The sequence below is a fragment of the Phoca vitulina genome, unplaced genomic scaffold (assembly GCF_004348235.1).
Source record: "Phoca vitulina isolate PV1807 unplaced genomic scaffold, GSC_HSeal_1.0 scaffold65, whole genome shotgun sequence".
Lineage (NCBI taxonomy): Eukaryota > Metazoa > Chordata > Mammalia > Carnivora > Phocidae > Phoca > Phoca vitulina.
This window is the reverse complement of record NW_022589768.1, coordinates 4,702,025-4,725,569: the sequence shown is the minus strand read 5'-3', so window position 1 is coordinate 4,725,569 and position 23,545 is coordinate 4,702,025. Positions and strand designations below refer to the sequence as shown.

The 23,545-nt window shown below is 48.7% G+C and overlaps 1 protein-coding gene across 5 annotated transcripts in view; it reads left to right on the top strand.

Annotated features, from left to right (window-relative positions):
• Window positions 1-23,545, top strand: part of ZNF592 (zinc finger protein 592) — a 53,461-nt gene that overhangs the window by 9,041 nt on the left and 20,875 nt on the right. For 4 of the 5 annotated variants that reach the window (XM_032391907.1, XM_032391908.1, XM_032391906.1 and 1 more), the window contains 3 exons: window positions 6,503-6,611; window positions 11,259-11,342; window positions 20,591-22,853. In XM_032391907.1, the coding sequence (XP_032247798.1) occupies window positions 20,610-22,853 (2,244 nt within the window). In that variant the 5' untranslated portion in view covers window positions 6,503-6,611; window positions 11,259-11,342; window positions 20,591-20,609. Of the gene's footprint in view, window positions 1-6,502; window positions 6,612-11,258; window positions 11,343-17,634; window positions 17,736-18,892; window positions 18,988-20,590; window positions 22,854-23,545 lie in introns of all 5 variants that reach the window. The other variant, XM_032391909.1, reaches the window with a different exon arrangement.

Below are 23,545 nucleotides of genomic sequence, written 5' to 3'. Positions count from 1 at the left end.
TCCTACTCCTATCTTCCAATTCAGCTCCTGAAGTTGAAGTTGTTCCTTAGCAAGCCAAAGGGCAGAGTGAGACCCGAGAGAGAGGTTTTGAAGACAGGTGTCCATTGTAACTGCAAGCCTCTCAGGGCTATTCTCGGGCCTGAAAACACATCTGAGGCAGAGATTTGGCATTTTCAGAGGAGAAGGGAGCCCAGGGGTGAGCAGTGAGCAGCTGTTCAGATTCCTCTGGGGCTTGGCCCGGCTGAGGTTCTGCTCTGTGTGGGCAAGGGCTGCTCTCTGCCTTGCCTTGTTGGACAGACTCTCCAGACCCGAGCTGAACTGGCTGAGGTTGTCAAAACTGCTTCACTGTCTGAGACTTCATAAAGGCTATAAATCTTCAGACCCTTAAAAATAGTAGATGTGTGATTAATTCTACTGTTATTCTTAGTTAGAATGTTTACTTGTATTTAATATCCCATGGAGCCTTTTTGCAACTGGGCCATCATTGATCAGGAATCGACAGTTGCTTATGAAAGGCCTAGCCTGGGCCCAACCCAGAGCTGGGTGCTCTGTGGAGCATAAAAGAATCATGCGAGATGAACTTTGCCCTCAAGGAGTTCCCCCACTGAAAGCAATTAGAGAACAGTTTGCTGCCAGACCAGACATGTCTTAAGGGGGCTTTTCTTGCTGAGGGTAGTGGTTACTTTCACATGGGTCACCCCTCTGAGATGGCGGGCGTTACCGCTGGGGATCATTCTCTGGTACCCAAAATGGATTGAATGGCCCTTTGGGAGGAGGGAGGTGGTGGCAATGATGTAATCGCATCTTTCATTTCTTCACTTGTCTCCCCGTGCCACTGTTTCTCCAAGCCCCTGAACCCATTAGGAGAAGGTAGCCAGCGACCCACAAAATACGAACCCAGTGCCTATCATTCCACCATTCTAGCTCCGGTTCTCTGAGTCTAAGGCTTTCGCGTTTCCACGTAGACTCCCCTTTTAAAATATTTACACCCCCCTGGGAGAGGTCAGACTCTTAGCAGTTCATCACTAAATAGTAGCTTTAATTACCAAGAATTAATTAAGTCAACTGAGAGAAAGACTGGGGCCCGGGCAGGCACTTGGGGGCAAGAGTATCCGAAGGGACACACTCCTGCAGGGCAGGAGAGAAGTGAGGGCAGCAGAAGAAACTCTGATGCACATTAGTCCTGCGAACTCTGGGGTCGCCCTGGCAGTCCTGCGGGCGAGGGCCTGGGTGCGGCATGGGCGCAGTCCTAGCCCTGGCCCAGCGGGCTTTGCGGCTTTGAGGCAGAGGTGGAATTTCGGCTGACTCTTAAAGGGTTGGGAAGGGGTGTGTGTGTGTGTGTGTGTGTGTGTGTGTGTGTGTGTGTTTCCCTCTTCATTTCAAAAATAATATATGCTTACTTTGGAAAATTTTGGAACATTCAGGAAGAAAAATCCCTCCTAATTTTATACCTCGTGATAGAGGGCTGAAGTGCATAGGCAGAGGGGAGTGATTCTTGGACAGTGTAAGTTAGAGGGTGTCAGTCCTCTCCTCAAGTCCTCCTGAAGCCTTCTGTCAATGAGTAAACATCAGTCCTTGTGGTGGCCCTCCATTATCTGCTTCCTACCCCATCTCCTCTGACTCCTACTCTGGGTTGGGTTCTTTGAGCGCTTTCCTGCTTGCTCTTCCCTCTGCCTAAAACCTCTACTCCCCCATGTTCACATGGCTTGCTCTCTCACTTGCATCAGAATTGAAAAAGTAGTTACCCCAATTTCTGATTTCAGTTGAGAAGCTCCTGTTGAGGAAAGCTCTATGACTTGTCCTGAATCTGCTTGTTTGTGACTGTGTGTCTCCATCCAGTGGAATGTCCGCACCATAGGGGCGGGGACCTGGCCCATAGTAGGTGCTCAGTCACTGAGTGAATGAATGCCGGTGCATGCGTGAGTGCAGTGTGTGTGTTTTGTGGCAATGGAGGGGGAAAGGACAGTGGCTAGGAGCTGGTGGGGCGAGAATGGGTGTGGATGGTGTGGAGAGCGGGGATGATCTTGGCAGGAACGGAGATTGGAGACATGGTCCAGTTGTTCCAGTTGCTACAATCTTACCTCTTACTGGTGCATTGAAGGGGGAGGCAGTGATTTGGTCTTTGAGGCAGGTGAAGAAGCACCTGCGGAAATATAAAATCAGTGGACTTGGCCTAGGTCTAGAGCATGGAGGTTCTCAAAAGCCTGGCCTGAGTGTGGGAGCTGTGGTAGGTGATAGGAAACCACTTTAGGGTTTTGAGAAAAGTGAGTGACTTGATGAAAGTGGTGTTTGGGGAAGACTGGTCTCCAGGAGATACGAGGATGACCGTGGGGGAGAGACCGAGGTGGGGAGGAGAGAGGCAACAAGGATGTGGAACAGAGGACATGAGTGAGACTGGGTCGTGGCAGGATGCTCCCCAACTTCTGTGTGGCTACCTCGACAGAGGCTTCTAGCACTCCCAACTTGGTAGAGCTCAAGTATTGTCTGTGGCTCCCAATAAGTTTTGGAGGCAGGTGGGGTGTAAGTGGGAGAAAGGGGAAAGGAAGGGTTCTCCTTAGGTTTATTAGGTTGGTGGGTCTGGTGGTAAGCATGTGGTCGTATCCTGCACTGGGCCTGTGTTCACAGACTGTAACCCAGGATCAGAGCCTTTCTCTTCTTTCTGGCCTGCTGAAAACTGTTCCCTGTCTGAGAGTAGCTGTCAGTGCTCTGGATTTTCTTTTGAACCTACACACATACCAGACAGTATCTGAAATCCATTTGTTTGATCACCTTCTTTTTTTTTTTTTTTAAGATTTTATTTACTTATTTGAGAGAGAGAGAGTGCAGGAGCAGAGGGAGAGGGAGAAGCAGAGTCCCTGCTGAGCAGGGAGCCCGGTGCGGGGCTCCATCCCAGGACCCTGGGATCATGACCTGAGCCGAAGGCAGACGCCCAACTGACTGAGCCACCCGGGCACCCCTGATCACCTTCTTTCAACTTCATTTTCTGTCTCCATAGTTTTATCTGTTTCTCAAAACAAATTGTCTTTGACTCACAAACCCATTTGGATTCGGTTAATTGACTGGAAATACTTATTTCTAAATGGTTTCTGTTTCATTAGGCTTCTAGCCTGTTTTTTTTTTTTTTTTTTTTTTTTTAAAGATTTTATTTATTTATTTGAGAGAGAGAGAATGAGACAGAGAGAGCACATGAGAGGGGGGAGGGTCAGAGGGAGAAGCAGACTCCCTGCCGAGCAGGGAGCCCGATGCGGGACTCGATCCCGGAACTCCAGGATCATGACCTGAGCCGAAGGCAGTCGCTTAACCAACTGAGCCACCCAGGCGCCCTTCTAGCCTGTTTTTAAAATGGCTTTTGCCAAGATGAGATCAGTGGAGCAGTGATTTGGGTATAATCAACTTCTTCCTTGTGATCTTTTGGTACAAGCTATGTGTTGAGATTGGTGTTTCTGATGTATTCATTCCTAGAGTAAGTATTTGAGTGTTTGCTGTGTGCCAAGCACTATTTTAGGCACTAGACCAAATCCACTGATTTTATATTTCCGCAGGTGCTTCTTCACCTGCCTCAAAGACCAAATCACTGCCTTCCCCTTTAGGGAATATAACAGGAAACAAATAAAAATCTTAACCTTCATGGAACTCATATTCTAGTATGTAGGCTTATAGATAACAAGCAAAATATAAAGTATGGTGGAGAAAAACAAAGCAGGGATGGAGGATAGGAAGGTTTGGTGGGGAGGCAGATTTTCTATTTTAAATATGGAAGTTAGGGAAGTTTCACTGATAAAAAGACATTTAAGCAGAGATCTGCAGGAGAGAGGGAGCCATGTAGATATCTGAGGGAAGGGCCCTCGGGGTGGAGAGAAGAGCATGAGACAAAGTCCTTGAAGCAAGAGAAAGCTTGAGGAGTTTTGGGAACAGCAAGGAGGTCAGTTTGGCCGGGGCCAGAGTGAGATGGGGGAAGTACAGGAGAGGAGGCCTGGGCTTGTAAGATCTGGTGGGGACCCGAATGAGATGGGAAGCCCCCCCGGTAGCTCTGCTCTGCCTTCTTCCTGGAAGGGTTGCCTTCGAGGCCGACCATGCCGAGGGGCTTCTGCAGCGACTTTTGGGTGAGAGTGGGCATGGGACTCTGAATCATCTGGGAGCCTCTCTTGGGCCAGCTGCTTGGGCCATCCAGGACTCCGGGGCCACCTGGAGCACAGGTGCCATTTCTGGACTCGTTCAGTGCCAATACTATTCCATAACCACCAGGTAACTGTCACAGCTTCAGATGCCTGGGTTCACCCCACTGCTATATAGTCAGTTTCCAGGGAGGCCCAGAAGTCTGCATTGTTAACAAGCTTTTTGGGTGATTTTTGAGGCCAGTGGTCCCTGGACCACACTTTGGTCTATAGACCATGGTTCTCAGCCCCAGAAACCACCTGTGGTGGTTTTAAAAAATGCCTGGCCCCACCCCTAAAGATTCTGATTTAATTGGTCTGAGGTGGGGTTAGGTGTTAGTATTGCTCCCGAACTCTTCCTAATGTACATCCAGGGCTAGGATCACTCATCTGAGGATTAAATAAGCCTTGTACCCGGTACTATGGGGACATTTGAATGGGTAACTGTGAGTAAGAGACTTCATTCAGCCCCTCTGGGAAGGCTAAGGCAGGGCTGGTCACCTTGCCAGGAATAACAGGCATCTTTCATGTAACATTTATGTGCTTTATCTCATTTGCCTTCCTCACTTCTCTGGGCCTCCGTTTCCTTGCTCGTAGAGTGAGTGGCTTAAATTTAATGGTTTCCTAGAGTCTCTTTGGCTCTGACGGTTCTTAATCTTTCTGGTGTTGGAAGAATCTCTAAGTCAGAACAGCGTTCTAGGACACTGTTTACTGATGTTGGTCTTAGAACACCCTAAGGTACGTCATACTTATGGCAAGGGCTGTAGCGAATGTCTCAATAGCAAATTGAAGGAAATCTCCAGTAGCAGCCCGGGAAGAGGAGGGTGTTGGAAACCTGAAGTGTGTACCATCGGGCCTCCCGGTTCAGAGCTCCTAATGGAACCCCTAGCTTGGCCCTCAGAGGCAGGTGGGAGCCTGGGCATTCGTCTTGGCTCTGCCACTCACTGGAGTGAGTTCCTTGCAAAGTGGGAATCGTGTTTTATAAAATGTAAAGCTTCTGTAAACCCAAGCGTGGTAGGGTGGCCGGGGAGAAGCAGGCAGCCTGGGTCAGCGAAGCCCGATGCTCAGGTTTGGCAGCCCCTCTCTGCAGCCAAGCCGTCTTACTGGGGACAAGAGGCCGTTTGAATAGCCTGGTGGAATCCAGGGGCTGCAGGAACTAAGGTTAACCTGGAATAAATAACCAGGCACATTCTGGAGCACCTCAGAATTAACTCACCTAGAACATCAGATGTAAAACACCCCTCTGCCTGGCACCTGGGTCTCTGATTTTTGTCCTCATTGGGACAGCACGGTGTCTGGTTCTTAGTTTGTGTTTTGAAATGTGATGGTCCAGTAAGAAGAAGAGAAAGTTTAGGGGAAAGCAGTTTTTCTTTTTCTCTTCTGTAGAATTGGGATAATGAGTTTCCTTCCCTTCCCTTTAAAATTTTCCCATTCATACTGTCTCTATCTGTATTTTGAATCCAAACTAAATGCTGGTCTCTCTAAGTTAAGACAGAAATGAAGTCAAATGAGGGAATGCAGAATTAGAGTAAGCGTGAGCAGAATTTGAAATGTGACTTTTCATTCCATCATTTATGGGCACACAAGACCTGATGGGCCATTAACCAGTTTCTCCACGCTGGCCAATTAAACCCGAATCTTGGGGCGCTGTGGCCAAGCAGGAATAGTTTTCCAAAGTTCCTGAGGTGATGCTGGTGCTCAGCTACAGTGAAGATCACCCAGTTTTAAAAAATGGGTTCCGCCAGCTTTTCTGTATCTTCTCTCATTCTTATCCCCTGCTCAGTGCTTGTCCCTTTCCTGTCTCCCCTCGTGTGACTTTCCCAGCTTACCCGGCCCTCTGCTTCCTTTGCTTCAGCAGGCCTCCTGAGCTGTGTGGAGGGCAACCTTGTCTCTGTCCCCTATGCATGCTTCCACCCAGCCTGACATTTAGGGATTCAGCAGTCTGCTGGAAAACTAGGAGGTAAAGCCTGCTGGCTACTGAGGTTGGTGGCATAATGCTTAACACATGCGTTTGCTATGTTGAAGGCAGTGTTGTAAGAACTTTACAAATATTAAATCATTGAATCCCTACAACAGCCCCATTTTACACATGGAGAAACAGATGCAGAGGTGAAGAAAGATCCGTAAGGTCAAATGGCTAGCGAGAAGTGGAGCTGGGATTTGAACCACCACACCATGACAGGGAGGGGGAGACGTTCTGGGGCCTTGAATCTGGGGCTTTGATTTTGTGTTTGGAGATTTTCTCAGGGTCTGACGTGTACTTTTATTATTGTGATTTTTACGTTAACTTACTTAGACATTTACCTGCAGGCCTATTAAAAAATGTTTTATTTTTCTTCTTTCCTTAGGTGGTGTTTGGAAACTAGACCATGTGCCTAGGTAGATGTCATTCCTTTCTCCATAGCTCTACACCCCCAGCAACGCTCACCACACCCTTGTTTTGAGAACCTCTCTGAGGTATGATGTCTAGGCTGACCTGAGCTGGCCTTGAAGAGACACAAGTGATGTCTTTATGTTCCTTGGTGCCTTTTTTTTTTTTAATTGTGGCAAAATATACGTAACAAAATTGACCATTTTAAGCATTTTTAAGTGTATTGTTCAGTGGCATTAAGTACATGCACAGTTGTACAACCATCACCACCATCCAGAATCTTTTCATCACCCCAAACTGAAACTCTGTACCCATCAAACACTAACTCCCTCTTCTTTCTCCCCCTTCACCCCTGGTAACCACTGTTATGCTTTCTTACTCTCTGCATTTGACCCCCCCAGGTACCTGGATTCCTAGGTGGAATCATACAGTATTTGTCCTTTATACCTGGCGTATTTCACTCAGCATAATGTCCTCAAGGCTCATCCGTGCTGTAGCGTGTATTGGACCTTTGTCCTTGTTTAAGGCTGAATAATATTCCATTGTTTATTTGTATCACATTTTGTTTATCCAGTCTTCTGTTGATGGACACTTGGGTTGCTTTCATCTTTTGGGTATTATGAATAATGCTACTATGAACATGTGTATAAAAAGTACTCTTTGAGACCCTGCTTTCAGTTCTTTTGGGTATATACCCAGAAGTGAAATTGCTAGATCAGATGGTGATTGTAGGTTTAATTTTCATTAGGAACTCCCATACTGTTTTCCATAGTGGCTGCACCATGTTATGTTCCTACCAACAGTGCACAGGATTCTGATTTCTCCACATCTTCACCAACACTTGTGATTTTCTGGGGTTTTGTTATTGTTGTTTATAATAGCTATCCTAATGGGTGTGACCTTGGTGGTTATCTAGTTGGACTCACAGAAGCCACTAACCAAGGGTCCAGTCCCGAGAGTGCTGAAATATACACATGTAGAGAAAATAATGGGATAAACCCCCATGTACTCCTCACCCACATCCAATAGTTATTAATTCGTGGCTAATCTTGTTTCACTTATAAACACCCTTCTTGATCTCTTCCTCCTGCTTAGTGTCATTTTGAGGCAAATCCCAAACATCACATCATTTTTATTATTTATTTATTTTTAAAGATTTTATTTATTCATTTGAGAAAGGGAGAGTGAGTGCAAGGCAGGGGAGGGGCAGAGGTAGAGGGAGAGAATCTCAAGCAGATGCCATGCTGACCGTGGAGTCCAACACCAGACTCCTGAGATCATGACCTGAGCTGAAACCGAGAGTCGGACACTTAACTGACTGAGCCACCCAGGCACCCCAATATCATTTTATCTGTAAATATTTTACTTTGTGTCTTAAAAAGATAAGCAATTTTAATATTCCATTTTGTCTGATGGTAGAAGGGCACATAGGGGTGTTTCTTTAGATTCCTTATTCTCTGTCATGCCCTTGGGCACACAGGCGGACCCCTGGATGTTGGATCTGTTGCCATACCCTGTGGTTGCTGAAAAGCCGCCTTGGCTGGTGCCTTGCTTCCCTGAAGGAGGCTGATTGCCCTTAGGGCTGAGTAGCCATGCTGAGAGAGGCCACCCAATCTCTGTTGAGAGGGGAAAGAGAGAAGAGGGAGGAAGAAGGGGTGAGGAAGAACATGTGTATGTGAGATAGAGTGATATCAGGGAACCACAGGGTACCCTAAGAGTAATAGCATGTTCCCTGCCCTCCCCCCTCCCCCCAAAACCTTTCGATTTTGGAATCTTTGGGACTGTAGTTTGCCAGTGGTAGGTGAGACTGGTGACACAGAGCCACCAAACACATGGGTACCAGACATGAGGAAAAAGCAGTCCTGTGGAATGGCTCCTTTTTCTTTTCTGGGGCCCTTTTGTTCAGAGAGTGGAGGCTTGGTTCCCAGCAAGTCTGAAGCTACTGGCTTTTTGCTTAAATTTGGGTGTCTCTACTACCAGGAGATGATGATTTTATAAAACTCCGTGGGAGGGACTCCTTGAGGATGCTGTGTGAACAAAGAGGAGTCCTGCCCCTCTTTCTTCTTAGTCTCTGGGTTCTGTTCCTTTCTAACAAAAGGCAGTGCCCAGTGAGTACTAAGGTCTGTTTGCAAGTAAGGAAAGGGAAAGGGGGGTGCCAGTTACAGAGTATCAGTTTTTGTCTCGGTTCTCAGCTCTGTTTAAACTTTGTTGCCTGTACCTAGTTTCCCTGTGTATCATCTCAGTCAGCTGACCAGTGCAGCCTAATCCCAACTCCCTCCCCTTTTATCCCCTCTTCTTTTTATCTTTAAAAATAACAGCTTTATGGAGATAAAATTCATATGCCACGCAATTCACCCATTTAAGCACACAATTCAGTGGTTTTTAGTATATTCAGAGTCATATCCCCTCTTCTTAAGACTGAAGACTGCTCTGTGCCCTGCTCTTCCCTGTGGTTCTTGGAGGTAGCCCTCCCTCTCTGCTGGTGTCACACGGATCCCATCCTCAAGACGGATGACCTTACTGTGGGGACATTGGCCAGTCGGCACTTTCCACCGGTCCCGTGTTGAACGTAGCCCTGCAGGAGCCCAGGACGCACAGACAAGTGCTACTAAGCCCCATTACCATGCAAGGTCTCTGTGCTCATAAAAAGTTTTAAAAAGTGAAACGCAAATTATGTTGCAAACTTGCCAGCTGCTTTACTAGTAATAAACCTGCTTAGGAATCTGTGACGATCCTTGAGCAAACTTAGTTCTGGACAGGTGAGCCTGTCAACCCATTCCCCCTTTCTAGTGGTGGATTACCTTTTAATAAACACACCGGAGCTTATACAGAGACAGTGGAGACACGAGCAATTACATAACATGTCAGGTGGTGGGAAGGCCTTTGAAGAGAAGGCAAGTAAAGGACTGAGATTGACGGTGAGGGTGGGTGGGGATTGGCATGTTACATACACCGGTCATGGAAGGCTCCTGACAAAGGGACATTGAGTAAAGACCTGGTGGCAGCGATGCATGAGCCCCTGGAGATCTGAGGGGAAGGACATTCCAAGCAGAGGGAACAGTAGACTCAAAGGCTCTGAGCAGGGGCATGCTTGAGGAACAGGGTGGAGGCCTGTGCCCGCCCGGAGCCGACTGGGTGACAGAGAGAGGTGTGGGAGACGGAGGCCATGGGGCCTCCCTGCATGAAGGCTGGAGTTTACCCTGCAGGAGATGGGGCCGTGTTCGAGGAGAGGAGTGTGATCTGATGGGTGTTTTAAGAGTAGCGCTCTGGCAGCTGTGTTGAGAATGAGCAGCAGAGGCAAGGGTGACAAGCTTTTGCAGGGACCCAGGAGAGAGATGACAGTGGTTGGAGGCGGTGGGAAATGGTTACATCTGGAGATATTTTGAAGGAGCACTTGACAGGATTTGCTCTTGGGTTGGAATTAGGGTATGATGGCAAGATAGCACTCAAGGATGCCGAGTCTGGCCTAAGCAACTGGAAGGACAGAGTGGTCACCTGCTGCCGGGGAAACTGAGAGTTAGACTCTGGGCATAACTACGTTTGAGATGCCTATCCAAGTAGAAACCCACATCTAAAATCGAGGGGATACCAATTCAATAATTTAGGGAGTACCTGTAAGTGGGGCTTATGACATAGCAGAAGAGAGGATATTTTACTGAAATAACTACAGCAAAAGTAAAAATTATGCCCTGAGAGGAATAAGGCAATCAAAAGGCAGCAGAAAGGAGCACACCGAGGTGACCCCGGCCAGAGAGAGTCCCGCTCCCTTCCTTGCCTGTAGGAAGCCAGTGCCCTTGATGGGCCGTCCGTGGCTCCCCCAGTTGTGTGGCCGCCAGGTGTTTGCATTGGGTCGTGTGGGGGGCACTCGAGAGCAGGGCTGGGCCTTCTCTTCGTGGCCTCAGTGCCAGGCATGTCTTGGCAGCTGGTAAATGTTTGATTGATGAGCAAACCACCCACCTTCCTCCCTCCCTCCTTCTCTCCTTCTCTTTCTTCCTTCAATATTTAAAAAAAAATTTTTTTAATTTATTTTTTTTTATTTTTTTTAAAGATTTTATTTATTTATTTGAGAGAGAGAATGAGATAGAGAGAGCATGAGAGGGGGGAGGGTCAGAGGGAGAAGCAGACTCCCTGCTGAACAGGGAGCCCGATGCGGGACTCGATCCCGGGACTCCAGGATCATGACCCGAGCCGAAGGCAGTCACTTAACCAACTGAGCCACCCAGGCGCCCCAATATTTTTTTTTTTAAAGATTTTTTTTACTTATTTGACAGAGAGAGAGAGCACAAGCAAGGGAAGCAACAGGCAGAAGGAGAAGCAGGCTCCCCGCTGAGCAGGGAGCCTGATGTGGGGCTCAATCCCAGGACCCTGGGATCACGACCTGAGCCGAAGGCAGACAATTAACTAACTGAGCCACCCAGGCACCCCTCAATATTTTTTTTCCTAAGATTTTATTTTTAAGTAATCCCTACACCCAATGTGGGCTCGAACTCACAATGCTGAGATCAAGAGTCACATGCTCCACTGACTGAGCCAGGTGCCCCGACCCTCTCCTTTCTGAGCCCAAGTTCTCCAGGTATAAAATGAAGAGGTTGGACTAGGCCAGTGCACTGGAATCAACGGGGAGGCTTTAAAAAAAATGCAGGGATCCATCCCAGACTGGTTGAATCTCAGTTCCCTAGTAGGAGCCTGGGGTTCTGTGTTCGAAAGTCACCCCCCGTGTTGTTCTTTTGCAGTCAGTCCAGGAGCAGTCTGCAGACGTGTATTTGGAAGCCACTGGACCAGATCATTTCTGAGGTCCCCTTCAGCTCTAACATCCTGTGAGTCTTGTTAGAATGTTTGCAATATAATTCTCTTCCTGGGAAGTGGGGTTTTTGCTTGGGGTGGAAGGGCCTGGAGGGGGAGAGAAGATGCTGCCTCTGGGGGCGAAGGGCACCTTGGGCAGGACAAACAGGGGCAGATGTGCCAGCCGGGGTTTGGGGAGGCATTGAAGAATGGTCCTGGGAGGGACCCTTGGGGAGGGACCTGTGAATGTGACAGCTTACTTGCCCTTGGGAACCACATGTGTTAGGTCTCAGAAATAGAGGTAAAGGACATGACCCCAACTTTGGAGAGGCTTACAGGCTGATGAGAAAACTCAGGATCCCGTCCCACTGTGGGAATCGCTGCTGTAGTGGAAGTGGGGGGAGGAGGAGGGCAGGGGACTGGTGTCTCGGCACTCAGAGAAGGCATGCGGAGAAGGGGGCCCTGGAGCAGAAGCTTGGGGCCGAGGAGGAGTTGTCAGGCAGATCTGTGCTGGGAGCCAGTGGGGTGGGGTATCAGGTATTCTGTAGTCAGGGGGAACAGCCCAGGCCCTGACACAGAGGAAGTCTATGAGAGTTGCCAGTGAGTGAAAGGCACCCGAGGAAGTGGCTGGAGAGGTGGGCAGAGACCAGAGGGGAACAGGCTCTCCACGCTGGCTGGAGACGTGGAGCTATCTCCCGAAGGGAACGGGCATCTTGAGGAGGACGTCTCTGTGACCAGATAGATGTTTTACAGCAACGACTGTGGCAGAGTGTGCGTTGGAGGGGGCTAAGACCAGATGGAGGAGAAGACAAGCGGAAAGCTTTGCTGTTTTGCCTGGGTCCAGCGTCCACTGGGGCACCTGCTTTCTTGTACTGCTGAGTGTCTCTTTGGGCTGCCCTTTGTTGACTATTAGAGTACCAGGTGCCTTGTGAAATGAAGCACCGGCTGCTGACCGGCTCAGAACACCTGTGCCCTGGGGCCCCTGAGACCCACAAGCAGGCCTCAGGTGTGTACTCAGGAGGGCAGTGACAGGCGTATGGGAGAGAGTCCGCTTGTCCACTTTAGGAGTTATGTTTTATGTAGAAATCCATAGTTGTAGGTCAATTTGCCCAGCCATTGTAGCCTGGCCTGTTCAAGGACTCAGAGATCCTTCAAGTTCGTCTAATTTTACATGATAAACCGAAGCGTGCCCAAGACCTTCTCATGGGTACTTGCTGACAGCGTCAGGGCGAAAGCCCTTCTTGGGCTTCCCCGGTTCTCACTCTTCTTGCTCTGCTGTTCCTGGCCTGGGGCTTCGTTCTGGGTCTTTCCCCATGTCATTTGATTTCACGGAGCTCCCTTCTCTACACCCATGGGCTCAATGTCTTTCTCTCATTGCTCAGCCAGAGTCCAGCTAAAGCTCCTGTGAGTAATGGCAGCAGCAGCTTACTCTCACGCCTGCTCGCTTGCTTGTTCCTTCTTTCCCCTTGCCTAGCTCCCATTCCTGGGACAGAAGTTCCCCCCTCTGGCCACCAGCTCAGGCATTTTCTTCCACTCTCAGCTTCTTCTAAGTAAGCATATGTGCTCACTCGCTCGCTTTGCCTGTGCATCATACAGCTTGGCTTACTCTTTACTCCATTTTCGCCTGGAATTCTCCTTCTAAAAGAGAAAGCTGAGGGTAACTTCCACTGACCCCTTTGTACACTCTTAACTGGTATAACAATAATTGAACACGTATTATTGAATGAACAGATTATATCAACACGTACGCCGTATTCAGTTGTGTGAGGGAGCAGGGTAAAGAGTTTACCCTCAGGTTGTAAAATATACATCCATCCATCCTGCTAGTCCTTAGCCAACAAGCAGTGGCAAATTCAGGAAACTGAATTTTGTGGTTTCCCAGTCCAGTGTTCCTTGAATCTTGCCGCCTTTAACTTTCATTGTATAAATCTGTAACATGTTGTTTGCTTCCTTGTCTTATTAAACAATATACTGAATAGAGATCAGATTTTTCTTAATGTTTTCAGAGTGCCTCTGTCCCCCTGTTGGCCTGTTTCTGAACTTTTATTAATCTGCCGTTACTGAACTTAATATTCTTAAGGGAAACAGATGACCAAGTTTAATGTTATTTGAAATTCAAAGCCTTTGATGCTGAGGGAAAGGAAGCTCATAGGTTTAGTGACAATTCCTTGTTCTTAGTTCCTCAGAGCCTTTTTTTTTTTTAATTTCTAGATTCAAACAAGTGTGGATGTTACTACATTTATATATTTTACCTGTAACAACTTCAGTGTATTTTCTTTTTTTTTTTCTTTTTTTGAAGATTTATTTGAGAGAAAGAGCACATGAGCAGGCAGGGGAGGGGGGCGGGGGCAGAGAGAGAAGCAGACTCCCCGCTGAGCAGGGAGCCCGATGCGGGACTTGATCCCAGGACCCCGGGATCATGACCTGAGCCGAAGGCAGATGCTTAACTGATTGAGCCACCCAGGTGCCCGTTCAGTGTATTTTCTAACGGGTAAAGTTATCTCTTACTTGTCTACTTTTATTTCAAACTTCAGAATTCTTCCCTTTCCTCTCTAGTATTTTGAGGTGTGAGGTGTGGTGAACAAATGTACATGTCAGTTATCCTCTCCCTCTCCCCTAAACCTTCATCTCTCCAGAATAAAAGAGTTCTAATTTTTAAGCTCTTATTAGAAAGCTCTTCCATCTACTTTATAACTTCAGTCATCTGTTAGGACCTCTTCCTATGCTACTATGTCTTTCTTAAGGTGCAGGGAACCAAAACTGAACAGCACATCCTGCGGTGGACACGGGGTGGTTTTGAGTAAGGGCAGGATCACAAGTTGTATTTCATTTCCAGTATTATTTCAGATAATGCCCAGTGTTTTCTGGGCCTTTTGTGATGAAACATGCAACGTTGGCTGATGGCCAAGCCTCTTTACTGAACAGCGTAGCTGAGAACCCATTATTCTAAAAGTGTCATTAGGGTTGCTTTTCCCTAAATGTTCCTTCACATTGGCCTCCACTGATGCTCCTTTACCATAATTTCACTCATTCATGTAGCCTCCTGAGAACTCATTGTCTTTTAATTTTGCATTTTGATTTCTGCAGTACTTTTAAGACCATTTGGAGTCTTGAAGGTTTCACTTTATTGCTTGACGGTATGTTTATTGAGTACCTAATGGAGAATGCAGTGATGAATGAGACAGACAAGCCTCTTCCCTCATGAAGCTTACAGCCTAATATTCTGCTAGATCATTGGTTCTCAAGGCATTTTGGATACAAGACCTCCTTTTTAAATTAGTTTTTTCGCAGGCCCTCCTTCAATAGTGGTATGTATGTATGTATGTATGTAATACATATGTATGTATGTATTTATTATGTATTATATATGTATATATTAACAGACTGAGCCACCCAGGCACCCCAGTATTGGTGGTTTTTGTTTTTTTTTGAGAATGTGGGGGAGGATCAGAGGGAGAGGGAGAGAGAGAATCCCAAGCAGGCTCCTTGCCCAGCTTGGAGCCCAACACGGGGCTTGATCCCACAATCCTGAGATCATTACCTTAGCCGAAATTAAGAACCGGATGCTCAACTGACTGAGCCACCCAGGTGTCCCAATAGTGGTGTTTTTAATGGCTGGTCATCAGGATCACATATATGGATACAGTTGGGTCCTCTTATGGGAGGGGAGCTACCATTCTGGGTACTTTATGAAAGTATTAAGCTTGAGTCCAGAACTGGTCCGTGGGTTTAAAACTCTGCTGTTCATGGCTCCCCACAGATGACAATCACACTCTCTCTCACACACAGATGCATACAACATGCAGTCACCGAAGTTGTATGGAATTCAGTTTTTTTTTTTAATTGTTTTTTGGTGGAATTTTGACATTTAGAGTCAGTGGAGATTCTGCCTACTAGTTCTACCATAATCCTCTTGTTCCTACTCCCTCAAAGAATTCTCACAGGCTAATCAGGCCTGATGAGGTCCTTTCAGAACTAAGGTGCTCCCTCTACCTCATCTGTTGACATGTTTACTTAAGTGTTTGATAACATTTCTTGGGCAAGTAGTAGATCCTGTAGTAAACAATAGGGATCGATCTATCTATCTATCTATCTATCTATCTATCTATCTATCTATCTATTTTCAGTGTCCAGATCTCCCTGCAGAGAAGCTCATCAGGAGAGGGCACAGCGCCGCCCGTCAGCCCTGGCGCCGCTCTCTGCGCCCGTGGGAGCATAGGTGGCAGCAGGGGTTGCCCAGGCGACAGGGACTGGGGGTGCTGCCTTGCCCAGCGACTAGGCACCTCTAGATCACTTGCTGAGCTCACCATGCCTGGACCTCGTCTGCTCAGATGCTTCAGGGTGCGCTCTGCTGATGCTCTGCAAGGCGAGCCGGCTTTCTAGGCTGGTCTTCGTGGACACAGGGCAGAGGCCAGACCCAGGCTCTGGTCCCAGATGCTGTCCCCTGGCAAAATGGGCAGCGCAGTGTGAGGTGTGCGCTTCCCAGCCTGCAACAGGTTGCAGACACTGGCGTGCTGAAGCTTTTTATTTTGACTACACTTTTTATGCCAGTTAAGTTAGTTCACTGATTTTCTAGCTGGAGGTCCCCTGCTGACTCATGCCGGATGTGCTTTAAGAATCTTATATTAGTGATGTTTGGAGTCCTCTGTAAAAAGCTTCTCAAATGTTTTTGGCCTTCCTAATTTCTTCTTCTTCTTCTTGTGTATTAAAAATATAATTTAATAAAATTATATAAGCAGTACAACTTGAAATAAATAGTTTGAATAAATAGTTTGAAAATGCAGATAAACAAAAGAAAGAAAATAATCTCATCTGTTGAGATACTTTTAAGATTTTAGAGTGTTCCTCTAGCCCTTTTCATAAACACTGTATATAATAAAAATCTTTTGTTTTAAATAGAAATTGTACTGTATGTACACTACAGTATCCTCCCCCCCGCCCCCCACTTTGGATCTGGAGCATTTCTCGTAGCTATAAATACGTGCTACAGTGATGTCTAGTATTTAATTGTGTTAATATACTATAATTTATTGAACCAATTTTCTCTTGTTGGAACTTTGGTTGTGGCTCATTTTTTGTTATGAAATAATTTCGTTATAAATAATTCTGCAGTGATTATCTTTGTCACATGCATCTCTATTTCCTTAGGATAAGTTTCTGGAAGTGGAGTTATTGGGCCTTATGTATGCATTGCTAAATTGCTCTTAAGACAGGGTTCATCAATTTATACTATCTTCAAAATGCTTACTTTGCAGGGGTGCCTGGCTGGCGCCTCGGTTAGCATCCGACTGTTGATCTCAGCTCAGGTCTTGATCTGAGGGTTGTGAGTTTGAGCCCTGCCTTGGGCTCCATGCTGGGCATGAAGCTTACTTAAAAAAAAGAAAGAAAGAAATGGAATGCTTACTTTGCCACATCTCTGCCAATACCAGGAATTATTATTATTTTTAAAAGATTTTATTTATTTATTTGAGAGAGAGCACGAGAGAGAGAGAAAGAGAGCGAGCAAGCATGTGAGCACAAGCAGGGGGAGTGGCAGGCAGAGGGAGGAGCAGACTCCGCGCTGAGCAGGGAGCCCCACGGGGACTCCATCCCAGGTGCCAAAGGCAGACGCTTAACTGACTGAGCCACCCAGGTGCCCAGGTGCCCCCAGGAATTATTTTTTGAAAACCTTGGTCAATTCGGTAAGCCCCAAATGGGCTCATTTTTTTAATTTGTATTTCTCATTATTTTAATTTGTATTTCTCTAATTTCTTGTGAGGTAGCAACTTTTTTTTAACGTATTCACTGTCCACTTGTGTTTCTTTTTTTAATTGTGTGCTGGCCACTTTTGCTCATTTTCTTAGTGGGCTGCTTATCTTTTACTTCCTGCTTCGTAAGGGCCTTCTCTAGAGTAAAGACATTAATGGGAGGAACTGTCACGTTACAGATATTTCTGTTGGTTTGTTGTTTGCGTTTTAACTGTGTGCTGGCAGGTTTTTGATGACTAGAACTTTTTATTGGTGGTCTTTTTCTGTAGTTTCTTCCTTTGCTTTTATAACGGTACATTTTGATTAATTTCTCTTTTCTACTTATAAGCCATGTGATACAAGGTTTAGAGCAAGGTTTAAAGAAATACAAGCAGGTACACCATGAGTCCCTTATTCACGGCTATTGATTGCTGCTGTATGAGTAAATAGAAAATAGGACTTGCTCTTTGGCTTTTAAAAGTGTCAGCTTTGGTATTTAAGATCCAAAGGTTAGAGAGGTTTTTCCTGCTGCTGATGTTGAGCTGCCACAGCATTCCCCTGCTCTGATTTTCCTAACAGAAGATACCTTGCCTTCTCTCAGACCATTCTCAGCCAAGCCCTGAGATTGCCCTGTGTGGAGAGCGTTACTTTCTTCTGCTGTCCTTCGTCTCTGCCGTGAGCTCCCGGACTTCATGTTAGGCGGTAGGAGGCGCCCGCTACTCCTGGCACTCACCACCACCTACTGCCTCTCCTCCCTCACGAGCTTTTCTCAGCCCCTTGATCGGCCTGCCTAGCGGCTTACTTGGTTTGGGGATATTAGTGCTCTCCTGGAGAGCCGGCATGTTCCTCTTGCTTATGGGCCCCTGTTTCCAGGAGGCAGTCATTTGTGTCCAGGAACTTGACAACCTGACATCTCATTGCAAAGAGGTGTTCTGCCAATTGTATTTAGTTTAGATAATTGGTATTTCACTTTGCGATTCTCTACCATAATTAGCTATATTCCCAGTGGTGGGTGTTTTTCATTTTCTGTGAGGACTCTTAAGCAGACAGATGTGTTTTGCTCGGGGTTGGAAGGGGGGCAAGAAACCCAACCTGCAAGCCTGTTGACCCCGGGGGTTGGTAACGACACACCTCCGCTCCAGCATCTGCTCCCCTGTGGTTCTTCTTCTGAATTTTTTAGAAGATTTGTTTATTTGAGAGAGAGAGAGAGAACCGGGAGTGGGGAGACGGGCAGAGGGAGAGGGAGAGAGAATCTTCAAGCAGACTCCCTGCTAAGTGCAGAGCCTGACGCAGGGCTGGATCCCAGGACCCTGAGATCGTGACTGGAGCCTAAATCAAGTCAAATGCTCAACTGACTGAACCATCCAGGTGCCTCTCCCCTGTGGTTCTAAGTGCTCCCCCCCTTTATTTATCCCTTTTAAAATTATAAAAGCAATCTATCAGCACAAAAAGAATCTTGAAAAAAATAACCCACCGGTAATCCCACCACCCTGCATAATTATCTTTCTTTTAATCTTGGCTCAAATGCATACTTAGTTTTATATTGTTATAGTCTGACAATGTTTTTTGTATTAGTTTTTTTTAACTAAACACTGTAAGTGATTTTTTTTTAAGATTTTTAATTTTGGGGGCGCCTGGGTGGCTCAGTCGTTAAGCGTCTGCCTTCGGCTCAGGTCATGATCCCAGGGTCCTGGGATCGAGTCCCACATTGGGCTCCCTGCTCAGGGGGGAGCCTGCTTCTCCCTCTGCCTCTCCCACTCCCCCTGCTCGTGTTATCTCTCTCCCTCTCTCTCAAATAAGTAAGTAAAATCTTTAAAAAAAAAAAGGAAATTATTAAAAAAAGATTTTTTATTTTTAAGTAAACTCTACCCCAGCATGGGGCTGGAACTAACAAGAGTTGAGAGCAAGAGTTGCGTGCTCTGCTGACAGCCAGCCAGGTGCCTTAGCACTATAAGTAAGTTTCCATGTTGCTGTGTAAATGTCATAATTAGGATTTTTAATGGCCTCCTAATAGTCTATCAATTATTTAATTATTCCCTGTTCTTGGACATGTAGATTCTCTGTGTGTGTTTGTCTCTCTCGTTTGTATTGTTGTTGTTTTGTTTTGTTTTGTTTTGTTTAGAGATTTTATTTATTTATTTGACAGAGAGAGACACAGCGAGAGCAGGAACACAAGCAGGGGGAGTGGGAGAGGGAGAAGCAGGCTTCCCGCAGAGCAGGGAGCCCGATGCGGGGCTCAATCCCAGGACCCTGGGATCATGACCTGAGCCGAAGGCAGACACTAAATGACTGAGCCACCCAGGCGCTCCTCTTTTGTGTTGTTTTAATAATGTTGTATACTTTTGTGTATAGCTTTTGGGGGTTTTTGTTCTTAGGATAAGAACATTGGCCTTGGGGTTCCTGGCCCTGAGGATTTGCCACATGTTTGGTTCTGTGGGGCCACTGTACTGCTTTCTGAAAGAGTAGTGTCATTCTGCACCCAGACAGGTTTTCAGTATAGGTGTAGGGCAAGAAATATGCAAGCAAGTGAGGCTTTGGGATGCTGAAGCAGCTGGAGGATTCGTGGCTGAACAAGGGAGGTGGTGGGGTTTTTCTTCCTCTTTCCAGCAGGTTGGAGCCAGCTAGCTGAGCGTTACAGTGATTTCCTGATGGGAGGCCTCTTTCCTAGGACCTTGGCTTTCCTCTGTCACCGTAGTGCCGTTGTTCTCCTTCTCCAGAGCATGAAGGAAACAGCTGGGTTTTCTTTTCTTTGTCTATTAAGTTAAAATAAAATTTGGGGTTTCCCTGACGCTGTTCCCTGGCCCATTTGATAACCATGTGGGGCTTTGAGAGTTGCTCTGCCCCTCACATTTAGTGATCCATTCGCCAGCCAGTAACAGTTTTAGGTGAAAATGAAGGAATCAAGCAGACACTGACTAGAGGGAAAAAAAGGCCTAGGAGATGATATAATTTGCTGGAGTTTATTTATGAGACAGTTAGCATAAATCCTGGTAATAGCAGATCATCTTGGATTTGGTTGAATTCATCCAGCAAAAAACCAAAATTACAAAGTTAATGATTAAATACTAGGAGTTAAATTAGCAGAATTTATAGCCACGTCTCATCTATGAATCAGAAGTTTTCCGAAGAAAAGAGGTGCTGAGCCATGCTTGTTTTTTGTTTTTGTTTTTGTTTTTTTGAAACCCTCAGTGATTGTTTTTTTGCTAGTACGTGTGATTAGGGAGTGTTGATAGTCCCTGAGAAATTGAGGGAGTGTGATATGAGTGCTCTCTCTTTTTGGCCATGCAACCAGCTAGGAATTTCCAGGTACTGATGTTTAGGACTGGCCAGGCGGTCTTGTCACTGCATATAAACTTCTCTTTCCACCCCTCCCCCAATGTCCCCAGCATTTTGGAAACCTGTTGGGGTAAAAGTCAGGTGTGTGACTTCCCAGAGTCTGGGGGGGTCATGTATGTGCATCCTGGCTGTGTGCGTGTGTGTTCGTGTGATGAAGATGGTGCTGGACGGAGTCCAGTGGGATCCTGGGGATCACTGATTCTGTTCTGTTTCTGTTGTAGCCCTTGCCAGCATCCAGCCATGGGGGATATGAAAACTCCAGATTTTGATGACCTTCTGGCTGCCTTTGACATCCCAGACCCCACTAGCCTCGATGCCAAGGAGGCCATCCAGACCCCCAGTGAGGAGAATGAGAGTCCCCTCAAACCTCCAGGCATGTGCATGGATGAGAGTGTGTCCTTGTCTCACTCAGGATCATCCTCAGATGTACCGGCCGTGAGTGTCATTGTCAAGAACACCAGCCGCCAGGAGTCGTTTGAAGCGGAGAAAGACCACATTGCTCCCAGCCTCCTACACAATGGATTCCGGGGCTCGGACCTGCCTCCAGATCCCCACAACCTGGGCCACAACTGTGGGAAGTTTGATTCCACTTTCATGAACGGAGACAGTGCCAGGAGTTTCCCTGGCAAGCTAGAACCTTCCAAGTCAGAGCCATTACCGACCTTTAACCAGTTCAGTCCAATCTCCAGCCCAGAACCTGAGGATGCCATCAAAGATAATGGGTTTGGAATGAAGCCCAAGCACTCTGACAGTTATTTTCCACCCCCTCCTGGGTGTGGGCCTGTGGGGGGCCCAGTCCTGGAGGCTCTGGCTAAGTTTCCGGTCCCAGAGCTCCATATGTTTGATCACTTCTGTAAGAAGGAGCCCAAGCCGGAACCTCTGCCCTTGGGGAGTCAACAGGAACACGAGCGAGGTGGGCAGAAGGTGGGGGAGCCTCACAAGGAGCTGGATGCCAGTCGATTCTTTGGGGAAGCTTTGGAATTCAACAGCCACCCCAGCAACAGTATTGGAGAGCCGAAGGGGCTTGCCCTGGAACTCGGCGCTTGCTCGTCAGTCCCCCCCAGGCAGCGCCTGAAGCCAGCTCACTCCAAGCTTTCCTCTTGTGTTGCAGCCTTGGTGGCCCTGCAGGCCAAAAGAGTGGCCAGCGTCGCCAAGGAGGATCAACCTGGCCATGCAAAGGACCCCTCGGGGCCCACTAAAGAGGGCTCCAAAGGTAGCCCCAAAATGCCCAAGTCACCAAAGAGTCCCCGGAGCCCCCTGGAGGCCACCAGAAAGAACGTCAAGCCATCGGACAGCCCTCGGAGCATCTGCAGTGATAGCAGTGGTAAAGGCTCCCCTTCAGTGGCTGCCAGCTCCCCACCAGCGATCCCCAAAGTCAGAATCAAAACCATTAAGACGTCCTCGGGGGAAATCAAACGGACGGTCACGAGGATCCTGCCGGACCCTGACGATCCCAGTAAGTCCCCCGTTGGGTCACCTCTGGGGAGTGCCGTTGCGGAGGCCCCCAGCGAGGCGCCGGAGGACGAGGTCACCGCCCTGCCGGCTGTGGCGCCCTCTCCTGAGGTGGGCACAAATGCCGGGAGCCCCCAGGGTGACAAGAAAGGGGACGAGGGCACCCCGAAGGCCAGTGAAGCGGCGTCTCCGTGCGGCAGCTCCGGGCCCCGGGTCCCAAAGGGGGCTGCCCCTGGCGCGCAGAGCGGCAAGAAGCAACAGCAGAGCGCGGCGCTGCAGGCGTCCGCCCCGGCCCCCGCCACCCTCCTGCCCAAGGCCGTGCACCTGGCCAACCTGAACCTCGTCCCGCACAGCGTCGCCGCGTCCGTGACGGCCAAGTCCTCGGCGCAGCGGCGGAGTCAGCCGCAGCTCCCGCAGATGTCGGTTCCCCTGGTCCACCAGGTGAGGAAGGCCGCCCCGCTGGTGGTGGAGGTCTTCAACAAGGTCCTCCACAGCTCCAACCCCGTGCCCCTCTACGCGCCAAATCTCAGCCCCCCCGCCGACAGCAGGATCCACGTGCCGGCCAGTGGCTACTGCTGCCTGGAGTGCGGGGACGCGTTTGCCTTAGAGAAGAGCCTGAGCCAGCACTACGGCCGGCGGAGCGTCCACATCGAGGTGCTGTGCACGCTGTGCTCGCAGACGCTGCTCTTCTTCAACAAGTGCAGCCTGCTCCGGCACGCCCGCGACCACAAGAGCAAGGGGCTGGTCATGCAGTGCTCGCAGCTGCTCGTGAAGCCCATCTCCGTGGACCAGATGTTTGTGTCGGCCCCCGCCGGCTCCCCGGCACCAGCGGCCCCGGCGCCCCCCGCCTCCCCCAAGCCCGGCCTCGCTGCGGCCGCTGCCAGCCCAACCCTCCCGGCCTTGCCGCTCTACCCGGACCCCGTGAGGCTGATCCGGCACGGAATCAAGTGTCTCGAATGTCACAGGCAGATACGCGACTACATGGCTATGGCTGCCCATTTCCAGAGGACGGCGGAGGAAACCGAGGGGCTGGTAAGCAGACCCTTCCTGCGATGGCTGTCAGCCCCCGGGTTTGCGCCAGCTCCATGATTGGGCATGGAGAAAAGCTCCCTGATGCGGGGGCGTCTAATGAGTCTTAGAAGAAGACGCCTGGCTTGATGGTTAGTGACGCTCCGGAATGCGGCGTGCTTGGTGTTTCCTGGGGGAAGGGCCCTGCCCCCCACCCGCCACTCGGGGCGACTCTGAAGACGTGCCCGCCGCCCCGTGCCTGTGGCCACGCCCCACGTCCCGCTGAGCTCCCGCTACTGGGCGGGCGGGGCCCCTGTCCGGCCGGGCTGGTCTCTGCTGGGCCGCCCCTGGTCTCCGGGAGGCTCCGGCCGGGTTCGCACGTGCCCGGAGAACTGGGGGGGCCGAGGTGGGTGCGCCCCCGCCCCGCCCTGCAGTGTGTGCTCTCAGAACCGGTGTGTACGGCGTTGTTCCCCGCGGGGAGACTGCGGTAGGGCCAAGGCAGGGCTGCGGAAGGCGAGCAGACCGGCCTGCAGGCCGTGGCAGAGGCTGCGGGGGCCTCTTCGCCTGCCTTCCCGCCGCTCTAGGAAGGCGGCCGCGCTGATCTGCTTGCTCCGATTCTCGCTTACGTGATGGGATTGGGTTTGGTTTGTTTTTGAAGACAGTCTGTGCTGAACAGACCCTTTGGCTCCGTCCGCGTCGGTGGCTGTCTGTGCTCG